Consider the following 16988-nt stretch of genomic DNA (forward strand, 5'->3'; position numbering starts at 1 on the left):
TTGGTAAACAGTCCAACACACTTTAATTTGATTGCCTGTCAAAATTGCTCAAATCACCTTAAAACCTTTTTGGCTGAGCACTCTAAATTTATTTTTGGTTTTAATTTTTTTTTCCAGACATGCGCAGGTTATCTCAGCTGTTTTGGGCCTAGGCCTCAGTACCTACTTCTAAATTTCTGTTGCAAATTCCGCCCACCTCAAACTTACCCCCAACCCCTCGTGGCCCGGACTTAGTCACTGGCAAAAGTCAGAGATTAAGCCCATGACAGGCGTGCGTGAAGCTATAGTGGCATATACGCACGTTAAAACGTATCCGCTCCATTCCGCTCCGCTCCATTGGTGTCGTTAAACAAAACAAACGTTAACTTTTAAAATACACGAAGCATCATCCAACATCGTGGTAGGCCATCGGTCTACAGGCTGGTAGGTACTGGGTTCGGATCCCAGTCGAGGCATGGGATTTTTAATCCAGATACTGACTCCAAACCCTGAGTGAGTGCTCCGCAAGGCTCAGTGGGTAGGTGTAAACTACTTGCACCGACCAGTGATCCATAACTGGTTCAACAAAGGCCATGGTTTGTGCTATCCTGCCTGTGGGAAGCGCAAATAAAAGATCCCTTGCTGCTAATCGGAAAGAGTAGCCCATGTAGTGGCGACAGCGGGTTTCCTCTCAAAATCTGTGTGGTCCTTAGCCATATGCCTGACGCCATATAACCGTAAATAAAATGTGTTGAGTGCGTCGTTAAATAAAACATTTCTTTCTTTCTTTTTTTCATCCAACATGTACTGGGAAAGGAAGGAAATGAAAAAGCTGACCAACTGGCCATGTGATTGGAAGACCAGAAACAATGGACAAAGACTGAATAAACCAGTTATATAGGAAAGAACAAACCATAATTTTCCGTCTGCGAACTGGACATTGCCGGCTGAAAAAACACCTGAAAAAGATGGGTCTCGCGGATACTGCCCAATGTGAATATGGTGCTGAAGAACAAACGCCAGAACACATCCTACAAAACTGCCCACACCTGGAAGATAACCGTCAGAAAGTTTGGACACAAGACACATCCCTCAATATCAAACTCTGGGGACTTCTCGACGACTTCCGAAAGACGTCACATTTCGTCATCACATCCGGTTTATTGATCTAATACGGCCAAATCTTGATTGAACACAGAAGATGAAGAACACATTTTATTTACGGTTATATGGCGTCAGACATATGATTAAGGATCACACATATATTGAGAGAGGAAACCCGCTGTTGCCACTTTATGGGCTACTCTTTTCGATTAGCAGCAAGGGATCTTTTATATGAACCATCCCACAAACAGGATAGTACATACCACGGCTTTTGTTACACCAGTTGTGGAGCACTGACTGGAACGAGAAATAGCCCAATGGGTCCACCGATGGGGATCGATCCTAGGCCAACATGTACTGGGAGGCAGAAAATACACAAGATTGTTCTATCCTTCAACCGGTATCGGGGTTTTAAGATTTTGAAGTTGTATTACCACTACACTGGCGTCTCTCGCACTAATTACTAACAATTAAACATTACCCCAACTGTCCTGGACAGACAGTTCAGGTAGTTGTGGTAACCGGCCTCGATAGCATCGTGGTTAACAACTGCTCAGTACACACTAACAAACGCGGTATCGTCCGTGAACACAAGCCTTGGTTCAATGAGGAATGCACAAAGCTATACAACAGGTATATGTGCGCTCTCCGGCAATTCAATTACAACCGTAGCCATTTAAATAGATTCAAATTATCAGATGCTAAAAATAAGTACAAAGTGTTACAAAAGAAACTGCGTTCATCTTACCTAATGCAGGAAGGAAATATGATTGGTACTCTTAGGAAAAATAAATCTAAAAAGTACCATAACTGTGATATAACAATAGACACATTTATGAATCACTTTAAAAACCTCGCTTGCTCTACACAAAACGATGATACACAAGGGACTAACGATTGCACTAATCACGATAACCAAGCCTTATACGAAGAATTAGATAAGCGTATTACCGAACATGAAATCCTATATGTGTTAAGCAAAGCTAAGCGTAACAAAAGCCCCGGCATTGATGGCCTATTATATGAGTTTTTCACTGAATGTAAAGATATAATGCTGCCTATACTATGTAAACTTTTTTAATGTTATTTTAGACTGGCATCTTTCCAGAAAATTGGCGCAATGGCACAATTATTCCTGTGTTTAAAATGGGTGATAAAAACGATGTAAATAATTATAGAGGTATCACGCTCATGAGCCACTTATCAAAATTGTTCACAACAATTTTAAACAATAGATTACTGAATGTGAGTTCAACCTACAATATTATATCTGATGCACAATTTGGGTTTAAGCCCAGTTTTAGCACAGTTGACGCTATTTTTGCTCTGCAGAGTCTTATAACTATTACGCTTGGCAATAAGAAAAGACTTTATTGTGCTTTCATTGACTTTAGTAAAGCATTTGATACAGTTGAGCATAAGGCATTGTGGCTAAAAAATTATAAATTAAATAGTAAGCTTGTAAATGTTGTAAAATCAATGTATGGTCAGATAAAATCATGTGTGAAATATCAGGGAAATATATTTGAATCCTTCTGGTACAAATCCGGTCTAATTCAAGGAGAAGCTCTTTCGCCATTCTTGTTTTCTTTATTTGTTAACGATCTAGAAATGGAACTGTTAAATTGCACCGACCGACTATACTAGTTAAATATGCTTCATCTCTGTCTACTGATGTATGCCGATGATACAGTATTGTTTTCCGAAAGTGCGCCTGAATTGCAGAGTATGTTAGACACTTTGTATATATACTCAAACAAATGGAATTTAAAAGTAAATATTGATAAAAGTAAAATTGTAGTATTCAGAAAAGGTGGAAATGTGAAACCTGAAGAAAGGTGGACATACCACAAAACCGATTTAGAAATTGTTGACAGTTTTAACTATCTTGGGGTCTGTCTTCATTATAATGGAAAATTTAATACTGCTCAGAAGGTAATATGCAACCAAGGTAGAAAAGCTATGGCTGCTCTATTTGGTAAAACTAGTAACTATTTCTTAAATGCAGAAACATTACTATCACTGTTTGATACATATGTTAGCAGTATTTTAAATTATGGCTGTGAAGTTTGGGGTTTTAACAAAGCAAATAGTCACAAGATCCTACATTTACAATTCTGTAAACGTATTTTAGGCGTGAAAAGGAGCGCTACTAATATGATGGTCTATTTTTAATTAGGTAGATCACCTTTGTACATAAGTAGGAACATTCGTATGGTTAAATATTGGATAAATATTTTGAATACAGATGACTGTATTTTGAAAGTGTTATAACACCCTATATGACGAGTGCATAAGAAAACCACGTTCTGTTAACTGGGTTAGTCAAATAAGAGACCTGCTTCTCACTAATGGTTTTGGTCACATATGGTATAATCAAAATGTAGAAAATCGCAATACATTTATATCACTATTCAAACAGAGAATGACTGATCAATTTATCCAATCTATGTATGCTGTATTCAACAATTCTCCAAAATGTCTGTTATACAAATTCGCTGTTAATAATTATTGCTTACAACCTTATCTTCAGAAACCTATTGCCTTGAAATACAAACATATTTTGAGTAAATATAGATTATCTTCCCATAATCTCTTTATAGAAACGGGCAGATACCACAATATTGACAGGAATAATAGAATGTGTCGTCTGTGCAATATGAATGTAGTAGAAAACGAATATCACTTTGTTCTAGAGTGTCCTTTTTTCAGTAACATAAGAGATAAATATATTAAACATTTTTATTACAATAAACCATCAACATTTAAATTAACGCAACTGCTGTCCAGCGACAATTCAAAACAGCTAATTAAATTGTGTAAGTATTTGAAAACTGCTACCACGCATAGAACAGACAGCATTGATACATGACATATGTTATTATATTGTATATTATTGCTATGCATGCATTACCCATTTACTATAGAATTTTATCGATTGTAACCCGATGCTACATACCATTCCCCGCAATGTGCACATTATATTATTTTATATATAAATATGTATGTATGCCTACAAAATGTATATTTTTTGGCAAAAATAAAATGTGTGTTTATAATACGTTAAGCCATCGGACATAAGGCTGGTCGGCACAGGGTTCGCAGCCTGGTAACAGCTCCAGAACGAGTTTTAACGACTCGGTGGTAGGTGTAACTGTAAGGCAACTACACCCTCTGTTTTTCTCACTAACCACTAACAATTAACAACTAACCCACTGTCCTGGACAGACAGCCCAGATAGCTGAGGTATGTGCTCAGGATTGCGTGCTTGAACCTTAATTGGATATAAGCACGAGCATAAGATGAAATGAAACGAAAGTTGTGGTGTGTGCACAGGACAACGTACTTGAAACGTAATTGGATATGAGCACAAATATAAAGTTTAAAAATGAATGAATCATTTTTTTAGTTTATGTTTCTATATTCAGCGCCGCATTCTGTACGTAGCTTTGTTATAAAACATGTTTTATAGTCACACCCAATGTAAATAGGGATTTAAAAAAAACCCCAGAAAAGCTTTATACTTCATACAACGGATTTATTTTCAATGATAGGCGTCAACACAAATAAAATGAAGATAAGATTTTAGACTGTTTTATATTTTTATTTTATAAATTTTATTTCATTTTTATTGGTGGTTGTTGTTGTTATTGTTGTTGTCGTCAAAAAATAAAATAATCACTTTGGTGACGTCATTCAGAAAAGCTGGCGAATGGGTGTGGTATATACTAATTGTATTAGGAGGTGGAGAATAATCGTTGACTATGTCCATGGTAACAAATTATCGATCACCATAGATGCTATGGTTGGTGTGTAGGTGCGATATATTGTAGGATCCATCACCTTTGTCAGGACTTGTGGGGGTTTTCCACGTCCCAGCTAGTGTCCTATGTTTGGTATATCAAAGATTGTGTCCTGTCTCTGGCAAAGGCGTACGGTTTCCTATTGTTGTAGGGGGCAGGCTGGAATCTGAATAACAACATTTAACTATATTAGAATTACGCATTTATACATGGTTTACAACTAATTTTGAGGGTAGCATAATAAAAATACATGGTAAAAATACAGGTTAGCACATTTTGCCCGAATATTTGTAAAAAAAATTGCTTGAATGTGAGGTTTTGCTCGGGGGTGGGGTGGGGGGCGTGGGGGGGGGGGGGTGCAATTACAACGCCCCCGTCTTTCATACGCTTATACACTTATGGTCTCTGGAAAAGTTGCTACATAAGCTCCCATCCAGCTATTCGGAACTAGGTAGCCTTTTGACAGCATAATCGGATTATACATTCATTCATAAATAATCCTCATTATCTAGGACACGTCTCACAATATTATGTTACAAACCAAATAACCATAGTTTAAAAACATGCCGAGATATTTTTGCAATATCCCTGGGTTTTCAATAAATATTAATACCATTAAAAGCTGCAAAAAATACGATTAAATAAATGGAGGATACTGAAATGCAAAGTTCTACCAAAAGCGAGTGTTTGGCAAACAAACTGCTTTTTAGCCACGTTGGTGGCCAATGGCCATCTTGTATTTAAGCTATGATAAAATAATTATTTAAAGGGAAGCGATAATAGAAATCCTTGAATTCTTGTAGATGAAATTTTAAAAACACAGATAGTTTTGAATAAAACAGAATGCAAGTTATGGCCACCTTTTTTCTTTCTTTCTTTTTTTTTTTTTTTTTTTTTTTTTTTTTGAGGGGAGGTGGACATTTTGGAGGTAATTTGAAGTTAAGTGATGATACAATGTCTCATTTAGCCAAACGTTGTTAAACATTAATTTCTTGTTCCCTAACTGACATGTTTTGGCCGTCATATTTATATTGTTAGACATCTTGAATTTAATAGATGACGCTATGATTTGATTAGTAAAGGTAGTTAAAATGGATTATTTGATCCCTAATAATTTGGTGGACATTTTGGACGCCATTTGAATATTTTAAAATGCCAAAGAGTGCCAAATTTGCATTTTCGATCATTGCCCTTCAAAGTTGCAAATTTTATAATTGTGAGTACTGAACTGCAAAATGTATGTCCCTACAGCCTAAAATAAATAGGTATAGTAAAAACATTTCAGTTATACAAGATCCATTTATTATTTACGCAATAAAATGGAGTGTCACTGACATGTAAGCTTTAACAATCATCATACCCATGGTACTCATCTTATATTTCAGTATTACGTGTGTATGCCACTGAAAAAACAAAAGCATGAATGAATGAATGAATGAATGAATTAATTAATTAATTAATTTTTAACGACACCCCAACACGAAAAGTACATCGGCTATTGGGTGTCAAACTATGATAATGCAAAAGAATGAAACAATAATAAATGTATTTAACATAGATAATAGTATTTACACAAACCATATATACAGCTGAATTGTAAATATAAGAGCTGTCATTTTAAAGTGTAAATTCGTTCAACACGCCCTTCTTTAACCTCCCACGTGTCTTTCTACAAATACTTTATAGTGCAGGTATGTATCAGGTTAACAACTTAGCTACCTGTCTGGTTTGTGTAGTTTTGTTCCTTATTATCTAATCTCATGTGGAATAGCCTCTCTACCGAAGAATGTCTAGTAACATCACCGAGCTAGCTTACAGTGTGTTCAGGCTGTCCATGTTTCCGCTAAACCTTGAAATATAATGATTTATCTCATATGTATGCATGTCACAGTCTGTTGTTTTGTTGGAGGTTTTTGGGTTGTTGTTTTTTTGTCTGTCTGTCTGACTGACTGTCGCATGCACATGTGTCTGTTTATGAATAAATGTATAAATTTATGTAATTATGTAGGTAGGTAGGTAGGTCTTTTTCAATACATTTTGAAAAGTAAAATAAAGTTTGTTTTATTTAACGACGCCACTAGAGCACATTGATTTTTTTATCTTATCATCGGCTATTGGACGTCAAACATATGGTCATTCTGACACTGTTTTTAGAGGAAACCCGCTGTTGCCACATAGGCTACTCTTTTACGACAGGCAGCAAGGGATCTTTTATTCGCGCTTCCCACAGGCAAGATAGCACAAATCATGGCCTTTGTTGAACCAGTTATGGATCACTGGTCGGTGCAAGTGATTTACACCTACCCATTGAGCCTTGCGGAGCACTCACTCAGGGTTTGGAGTCGGTATCTGGATTAAAAATCCCATGCCTCGACTGGGATCCGAACCCAGTACCTACCAGCCTGTAGTCCGATGGCCTAACCACGACGCCACCGAGGCCGGTCAATTTTGAAAAGAGTAACGTATGTGGCGGCAACTCTCTCTCTCTTTCTCTCTCTCTCTCTCTCTCTCTCTCTCTCTCTCTCTCTCTCTCTCTCTCTCTCTCTCTCTCTCTCTCATCGTTTTCCAAGTTTAAAACAGTACATCTCTCTCCTCTCTCCCCCCTCTTTCTCACCCCCGTCGTCTCCCTGTCATCGTTCTGTCCAAGTTTAAAACAGTACTCTCTGTGTGTGTGTCTCTGTCTCTGTGTCTCTGTCTCTGTGTCGCTATCTCTCTCTCTCTCTCTCTCTCTCTCTCTCTCTCTCTCTCTCTCTCTCTCTCTCTCTCTCTCTCTCTCTCTCTCTCTCGTCGAGATGTCGAATTAGCTATGTGTTAAATACCAAATACCTGTATAGTTTAACAGTATCCTGCTGTGTCGGTAAACAAATATTCATTTCATCTCGCCTGTATTCTCAGCTCCGGCGAAGAAGGAGAAAGCCATATCCGCGCCATCGCCATCGCCACTTTTGCCTACAGATATTAGTACAGAAATAATAGAAAGGATAACTAGGACTATCAATGTGGCTCTTTCTCTCTTTTCTTATTCAATTTGAACCCATATTGTTCGAAGTTTTAGCTAGAACGTAACGAGAATGTCTTTCACCCCAACTAAAGTGAGAACACTACTTACTATTTAGTCGAACGTGATACACAGATACCTGCTCTGATTATTACCTCTAGTGTCCCGTGCTATACATTTCATATGAACTCATATACACAAGGAACATCTACAATTGAAAACCATTCCAGGGCAGGATGCCCCAGGCCCTGTTAGGTAATTTGCAGTCCTCTGTGCCTTTTATGTGTATTCCAATTAGTTCAATTTATCACCGATTGGTCCCATCTTTACACGTGTGCATTACGTGTGTGCGTCTGTGTGCGTGCGAGGGTAAGGAAAGAAAGGATGTATTTGTGTGTGCGTGCGTGTATGCGCGCGCGCGCGCGTGTGTGTGTGTGTGTGCGTACATGCGTGTGTGTATGTGTGCGTATGTGCGTGTGTGTGTGCATGATTGTGTGTGCTTGTATTGTGAAAGCACCACTTACATTCCAGATATAAATAGCAAGCCAATCTTGGTCATATATTAACAGCAATGTGTCTTTTTATGTGCACTTTTCACTGACCGGGCAGCATTTACCACTGACAGGAGAGAACTTAACATTGACAGAACAGCACTTACCATGCATTGTACATATTAGGTGGAACATGCGACCTAATACACCACACGCGTAATCTTAGCTCGAGTCACCTCCAACCCTCCCCTCATTGATATTGATATGTAGGGGAAGGCTAGAGGAAACTCTATGTAGTGATTTGGCAATCGTCGACAACCAAATGGTCTAAAATACAAATATTTTCCAAAATCGGATGCCACAGAGGTTTTGTTTGATTATTCTCGAGTCCAGTCATGCCCCTTTTCATTTATCTGGAGAAGACCCTTCCTTGATATATACATATATATATATATATATATATATATATATATATATATATATATATATATATATATATATATATATATATATATATATATGTATGTATGTATTTATGTGTGTGAATCTTTTTTTTACTTTTTTTTTTACTTCCTCATATATATATATATATATATATATATATATATATATATATATGTATATATGTATATATGTATGTATGTATGTATGTATGTATGTATATATTTATATATATTTATATATATATATATATATATATATATATATATATATATACATGTGTATATATATGTGTGTGTGTGTGCGTGTGTGTGCGTGTGCGTGTGCGTGTGTTTGTGTTTGTGTGTGTGTGTGTGTGTCCTGAATCTTTTTGTCTCTTTTTTTAACTTCCTCCTAGTTACTTTAGGCAAGTTCAGCTCTAAATACTTTCGCAATAAAAGACAAATAATTACACATGTACTAAAAATACCTGACGTTTACAACGCCCAAGGAAGAACTACACCCACGGGGTTTATTCACGATCTACTGCTAACAGTGAATGCGACGCTGCGAACCAACAAACCCTAGCAGGACACGTGATCGATCCTCCGAGTCTTATCTGTCATATTTCAGTCACGTGACCTACGAACGAATCTCAAGGTGTGCAAATTTGGAAAGCGGAAGATCATTACTACCATCTATAACCCATCCACAACCCATTCTTTACATTATTGGTATTGACAGGTCGCTTCGCTGTTGTTTCTGAGGTAAGATCCTTTCTTGTTGTCGCACTGTCAGTCTAAATCTTCGTACTGTACGATCATTCAGGTATATATTATGTACGTATTAAAACCAAGCCGGCTTCTCGTGTTAGAAAATATTGATGGATTTGTACTGTATATTAGTATACACGGTTGTATTGGAATCGATGGGCGTAGCTTTTATTCAATAGACTGTGTTTGCATAGCTATATATAGACATAACCATACCAGTGAGCCAGACATTAATTTTTATCTGTCTGCTTCAATTTGGAGTTGCCATTTCAAATGGGTAAATCTCCTGAGAACATAATACGTGTCTACTACTTGACACGCACACAGGAAAAAGTATATATATGTATATATAACAAGGAAGTAGCAGGATAAGGCAGTGTGGTGATATTAAAATTTCGTAGCACAATCCCCCAACTGTTACATCGATTTTTAGCATTTATGATTCTAAATTAGCTTTCTGCTTCTGTATTGCCTTGTGAAGGGAGTTCCAGAATTGATTTCATGGAAGAGGAACGAACTGAATACTAGCATTTGTACTCAGGTACTGGGTCTGGTGGAATATTCTTTTAATGTAAAATGGATTTAAAACTGTATTTCATTTAATATTTTTTTTACAGACAACTGGTATTAATTGTAAGCCATTACGTCCCACCCATCTCCCACGTAATGATTTCTCGTCTAGCCCTTCGGCTAGAGATGACGAGGAGTAGGTTAATAACAAGAGCAACTTTTAAAAAGCAAAAACTACAGTACTGCCTGTGTTCACTGAAGCCTGGGCGACGTTTTAGCCTGACATGACAGTTACGGTCCAGTTAACCTGCTAAACAAGGTTACAGAACCTGTTTGCTGGCTTCGTTGTGTCGTTCCCAAACACCCTATTCAGTTTATTGTTGACAGGAGTCGGTTATCAATGGGTATTCATAACACCCAACTGCGATGCGAGCTGGATCCGTGTTCACTCTGTACATACAACATGTAGGGCCGACTTTTTTTTCTAGTGAAGAAGATATGATGGTCCGCTTGCAATAGGATATGGTCTCAAAATGAAAGACAAGCCGAGGTTATGTCATCACAGCTCAATTTAAAAAGAAAAGAAAATATTATCTTTTTGTGGCGTACAATTCAGAGATATTTAAGGTGATTGTGTCACACAGCCAGTGCACCACGACTGGTATATCAAAGGCCGTGGTATGTACTACCCTGTCTGTGGGATGGTGCATATAAAAGCTCCCTTGCTGCTAATCAAAAAGAGTAGCCCATGAAGAGGCTACAGCGGGTTTCCTCTCTCAATATATGTGTGGTTCTTAACCATATGTCCGACGCCATATAACTGTAAATAAAATGTGTTGAGTGCGTCGTTAAATAAACATGTCCTTCTTAAACATGAATTTTGACATGAAATTCTGTGCTTATATCCAGAGAGAGAGAGAGAGAGAGAGAGAGAGAGAGAGAGAGAGAGAGAGAGAGAGAGAGAGAGAGAGATGTTTAGTATGCTTAAACCTTAGACCTGTAACGGGATACGAACCCAGTAGCTACGTATTAGTCATAACCCTGATGATTTAACCACTACACCATGGGCGTCGGCCAGCTTTGATTGACTGAACACATATTTTGTTGCACAAAGAACAAAATGATCAAGAACCTGTTTGCTAACTTACTTGGACCTGCTCTAACACAGACCATTTATCATCTGATAGGGTGGGGGGGGGGAGTTCCGTCCCTTGTGCCCCACCCACGACTGGTATATCAAATGTCGTGGTATGTGCTGTCTTTTCTGTGGGAAACTGCTTATGAAATGGAACATTTTATTTCGGTTTTCTTTGACCACATGCCACAATTACGTATCAAATATTTGACATTCAGTAGCCGATGATTGATAAATAGAGAATAATACATGAGTGACCGTTAGATACCATTTATTTCACAACGAGTTGTTTTAAAATGTATCTAACGAGCGAAAGCGAGTTTGATACGTTTTTAAACAACGAGTTGTGAGATAAATGGTATCTAACGGACACGAATGTATTATTCTATTTCTTACATATCCGCAAATACCAGGTTTTAACATCTTTTTGGACTAAAAGTTATTTACAGCCGTTGCATTTGTAGCGAACTTACACGTCACAGACACATGATTGTCAGGTTAACTATACGTCACAATGTAATCTATTTCCACCGTGTTGCTTTTCACTGGCTGCTTGGCACTGGTGACCTGGTCATCACCTAGGAGCAGCCAGTCGTATGTCATGAAATTGTTAATACACATTCGTGTGTTAACAACCCATGTGTTATCAAAAATAATGCATGGTGTTCTCACCAACGGGTGTGTAAGAAATCACTGGTGTCATTAAACATAACACACTTCTACTTTTTAGGCTAGGTCATCAGATGTACGGATGTTAAGAACCAGGTCCGTATGCCAGTATTCGTTCCAAATCAGTATTAGTGTGCATGCCATTTTAAGGGCAAGGATGGTGCAAAGTCACAATATCAGTTTCTTCATTAACCTATGTTCTTCACAGACAGCCCAAATAGCAGAAGGGTGTGGATAGAACAGCGTGCTTAAACCTTACTTGAATATAAGCAGTAAAACAAAGTGAATTAAAGTAATACTAATAGATACCGGAATTGATGCAAAGAGTTCGAAACCTGACAATGGACACTTTGTGTGTGTTTGTAAAATTCAGTTCGGCAAACGTTTTAACGACAATGTAGAGCTCTTTAAATAGAAATGCACAACCTTTATGATCCCAAATAAGTGATTATTGTTGTTGTTGTTGTTGTTGTTGTTGTTGTTTTGATCATCTTAAAGTTGTATAACGTGTAAAAACTATGTATATCCTTTATTGGATTGGGGGCGAGATTTAGCTCGGTCTGTCGAGTGCCCGCTTGAGGTGCTTGCGTTGCAGGATCAAACCACCTCGGTGGATCCATTTAGCTGATTGGGCTTTTATCGTTCCAACCAGTGCACCACAACTGGACAAAGGCCATGGTATATGCTTTCCTGTCTATGGGAAAGTGCATATAAAAGATCCCTTGCTGCATTAGAAAAAATTTAGCGGGTTTCCTCTGATGACTACGAGTCAGAATTACCAAATGTTTAACATTCAATAGCCGATGAATAATTAATCAATGTGTTCCAGTGGTGTCGTTAAATATTACTTAAATAATAATTTCTGTTGGAGTGTGACATTCTGTATATACATTTGATATTATAAAACACTGAGAAATACACATTCGTAACAGATGGAAAAGAAAAAAAACGTATGTCAACAAACGCCTCCGAAATCTTTGGTTGCATAGATACTGCATGGGCATTCAACTTGGGCCGTTATCTTTTATTTGTGTATCACGCCCGATAAAGAAAAACTAAACAGCAAGATGAAAACACCATTAGTGTCCACATTGGTTGATCATAGCCATTTTGGAGATCAGCTTCAATTGCGAGTCTATGCCTCACTAAAATCCAAGTACATTTTCCTGGACACACAACTCAATAACCTGTCCTACTTGGTTAAGACACATTACTGCGTTAAATTAGTGGTAAAGAAGAAACTCGCCTTCGCAACATCCATTACTCTCCTTAGACTAACAGCACTGAAGGATGTGTATGTCACCAAATCAAATTCCGCGAGCGACAATAGTAACATACATGGCTAAAACTGCTAACGAAATGTTTCAATCAGCATATACACCAGGGATATAAAATACTGCAGTCCTTCGACCTTAAAAGGACATTCCTGAGTTTGCTGCATTGTAAGTTGTTTCCGACTAATAAAATATTTCTACGATTAAACTTACATATTAAATATATTTTGTTGTTTAGAATATCGGTGTCTGTATATTCAATGTGTTTCTGGTCGTCTTAATATTTGTAAGAAGCCCAAACTGGATTTTGTCTTCAAATAATTTTGTATGTACGAAAAAAACATATTTTAGGAAATAAAATGAAATCTAACCTAGTACAAATATTAGAACGATCAGAAACACGTTTAATATACAGCAACTAATATTTTATGCAGAAAAATATATTTCATAATTAATTACAATCGTTAAAAAGTCTCTGTTAGTCGATAATATCTTAAACATTGTAGGAAACTCAGGAATGTCCCGTTAAAGTGAATAATAATAAAATGTAGGAGTAAGTTGCTAGGTTTAGATATATCGGGAACTGTCTTTGACCACCTTAATTCTACACAAAAATTGCCATCGTCATTTTAATAGCACCCCGCACACGTTTCAAGCACAACTGTAGCTGTACAAGATTTATTAGTTCAAATTAAATTACAGAAATTTATTCCACAGATGTAATCACATTTTATGACAACAAGTCCTCCACATATTTAACCAATGGCAGGCGTGTTCTTATTTAATGCGATGCTCAAAGTTAGATGCACTTCGAACTTTGACCCTGTGAGAACTATTTAGTAAACTGCCTATAGTTGTTTAGGTCTCACTACGCAGATTTCATCTGTCATTTAAATCCATGTTATACTGCCCATATTAAATTGAAGATTTCTAATAGACCGGGGTTTTGTTGGCTATAACAACATATACCAATACTATTGCGAATATATATATTATATACATATATGCATATATTTTCACTCCAAAATAGAGAACGTTTACGCTTCAGTATTTTTTGCTATATTACCGTATATGGTTATGTCCGTACAGGTGATACAGGAACCAATTCACACCTGTCACCTGTTCCGCTGTACACTCATGTCTCAAGAAGTCAATGCACGGTATTACAAAAGAACACGGAAAAAATATAGCCATATGGCTTACCATTGAAAAGTACAAGTCCTTTTAATTCTTCTGCTGCCACCAGGAAGTGAACAGTGTAGTTAGATATAGATTGACGTCGTAGCATATACCACAGTCTCTGAAATACCAGTCATAACGACCACCTGAGATGGGGTGAGGGGATTGGGAGGAGGGCAAATCCAAAATTGGTCTACCAAGAAGAATCGATCCTACGATATAACGCGGTTCTAACGAACTCTTTTATCACCGAGATACATTTCGTTCCCGACGAATATTAAACAGTGTTCTTGTTTGTAGTTATCAATTCTGATGGTTGTCATGGCAACGTATGCGTTATTGGCCATGCTGGCAATACATAACGATGACTGACTAAACAATCAGTTGTATCAGCGCTTGTGAAATCGCCGCTGATACGCCATGATTTAGTGTAATGTGTGCCAATAGCTCGTGGCATTCGTGAACTCATAGAGGGGGCGGAACGTAGTGCGGTCGTTCTGGGATCGATCCCCGTCGGTTGGCCCATTGGGTTATTTCTTGTTCCAGCCAGTCCACCACGACTGGTATATCAAAGGCTGTGGTATGTACTACCCTGTCTGTGGGATGGTGCATATAAAAGATCCCTTGCTGCTAATCGAAAAGAGTAGCCCATGAAGTGGCGACAGCGGGTTTTCTCTCTCATTATCTGTGTGGTCCTTAACCATATGTTTGACGCCATATAAACGTAAATAAAATGTGTTGAGTGCGTCGTTAAATAAAACACTTCTTTCTTTTCTTACGTGAACTCATAGGGACGGCATGTAGTCCAGTGGTAAAGCGCTCGCCTGATGCGCGGTCGATCTAACACTGATCCCCATTGGGCTATTTCTCGTTCCAGCCAGTGCACCATGACTGGTGTATCAAATACCGTGGTATGTGCTATCCTGTCTGTGTGATGGTTGCATATAAAAGATCCCTTGCTACTAATGGAAAAAATGTAGCGGGTTTCCTCTCTAAGACTATATGTCAAAATTAACAAATGTTTGACATCCTATAGCTGATGATTAATAAACCAGTGTGCTCTAGTGGTGTTGTTAAACAAAACAAACTTTAACTTTTTGAGAACTCATGGAAACTGCATGATGAAGGAGGAAGGAACTGTTTCATTTAACGACGCTCTCAACACATTTTATTTACGGTTATAATATGGCGTCAGACATATGGTTAATTACCACACCTATATTGAGAGAGGAAACCCGATGTCGTCAGTTCATGGGCTACTCTTTTCGATCTGCATGATGATTTTTATGCAGTGAACGATATATTAAAGAAAGAAAGAAATTATATACTACTAAGCCTACGCGCTATTATGCTACATTGCATATAATTAAAATGGGATTTCCATAACTGGTTCAACAAAGGCCATGGTTTGTGCTATCCTGCCTGTGGGAAGCGCAAATAAAAGATCCCTTGCTGCCTGTCGTAAAACAGTAGCCTATGCGGCGACAACGGGTTTACTCTAAAAACAGTGTTGGATATGTTTAACATCCAATAGCCGATAATAAGATTTTTAAAAATCAGTGTGCTCTAGTGGCGTCATTAAATAAAAAATAAAAAAATAACTTTTAAAATGGGATCCAATATGTATCATTTTAAATAAAGTAAAAAAAAAAACTAAATTAATATTTGTGTGTCTTTTGTGGTTCGGTATATTTCGCTATATATATTGTATATTTATGTTTTAGTGTTCGAGCTGAACAAGAAAACGAACCGTCAAGATGACAGGTAATGTATATTTAGAATTGCATTTGATATCTCTGTACCTGTATTGATAAACACCTTTAAGGCTAATATTTTTAGACGACTAATTATGGCGAAGTTAGAGATGTAAATGTCATCATAAAAACCCTAAGATAAAATATTAAAAATTAATAAATCTTTGATAAAACTTAAGCTATGTTTGCCCCGTACAAATAACAGAATTCTTTATAATGCATGTTTAATTGTTATTTAATATTTATTTAGAACAAATGTCACATGAAAATTAACTCATTACGTTCAATTGGTCAACACTTGTGTTGTATGGTGAACATTTATATTATATTTTTTGTTGAACTTTATTATAGAATCTAATTTTATTTACTCATTTTTATTTGTTTATTTGTTAAATAAACCACATCGGTGGATCCATTCAACTGATTGGGTTTTTCTATTTTCAACAAGTGCATCACAACTGGGTAAAGGTCGTGGAATGTGCTTTCATGTCTGTGGGAAAGTGCATTTAAAAGATCCCTTGCTGCTAATGGAAAAATGTAGCAGGTTTCAGAATTACCAAATATTTAACATCCAATAGTCGATGATAGTTCTAGTGGTGTTGTTAAATAAAGCAAACTTTAACTTCGTCTTTGTTAAATTTGTTTTATTTATTTATTTATTTTAATTATTTTAATTGTTTATTTATTTATTTATTTGTCTATTAATGAATGAATGAATGAATGAATGAATGAATGAATGAATTTATTTATTTATTTATTTATTTTTAATTCAGGACTGGTAAAAGCCAAGAAGTATGATTTCAAGGATTCGAACGTGGCATTGTTTGGATCGGATACCGATAGGAAAGTAAAAAGTAAGTTTAATAATTTAGAATGTTTATAAACCACAAAATAAATAC

The 16988-nt window shown here is 37.0% G+C and overlaps 1 protein-coding gene and 1 long non-coding RNA gene across 2 annotated transcripts in view; one reads left to right on the plus strand and one right to left on the minus strand.

The window, feature by feature from the left end:
• Positions 1-4671: 4671 nt before the first annotated feature.
• Positions 4672-6731, minus strand: LOC121389917. Its single transcript, XR_005960121.1, has 2 exons — positions 6606-6731; positions 4672-5052 (listed from the first exon to the last, which is right to left on the minus strand). It is a non-coding gene; the product is annotated as an uncharacterized LOC121389917 (long non-coding RNA).
• A 2687-nt stretch (positions 6732-9418) lies between these two features.
• Positions 9419-16988, plus strand: part of LOC121367930 (gelsolin-like protein 2) — a 28770-nt gene continuing 21200 nt past the window's right edge. The window contains exons 1-3 of the mRNA XM_041492385.1: positions 9419-9562; positions 16060-16099; positions 16863-16943. Coding sequence (XP_041348319.1) covers positions 16093-16099; positions 16863-16943 — 88 coding nt within the window. The 5' untranslated portion in view covers positions 9419-9562; positions 16060-16092. The remainder of the gene's footprint in view (positions 9563-16059; positions 16100-16862; positions 16944-16988) is intronic.

Source organism: Gigantopelta aegis, chromosome 3, assembly GCF_016097555.1.
Source record: "Gigantopelta aegis isolate Gae_Host chromosome 3, Gae_host_genome, whole genome shotgun sequence".
Classification (NCBI taxonomy): domain Eukaryota; kingdom Metazoa; phylum Mollusca; class Gastropoda; order Neomphalida; family Peltospiridae; genus Gigantopelta; species Gigantopelta aegis.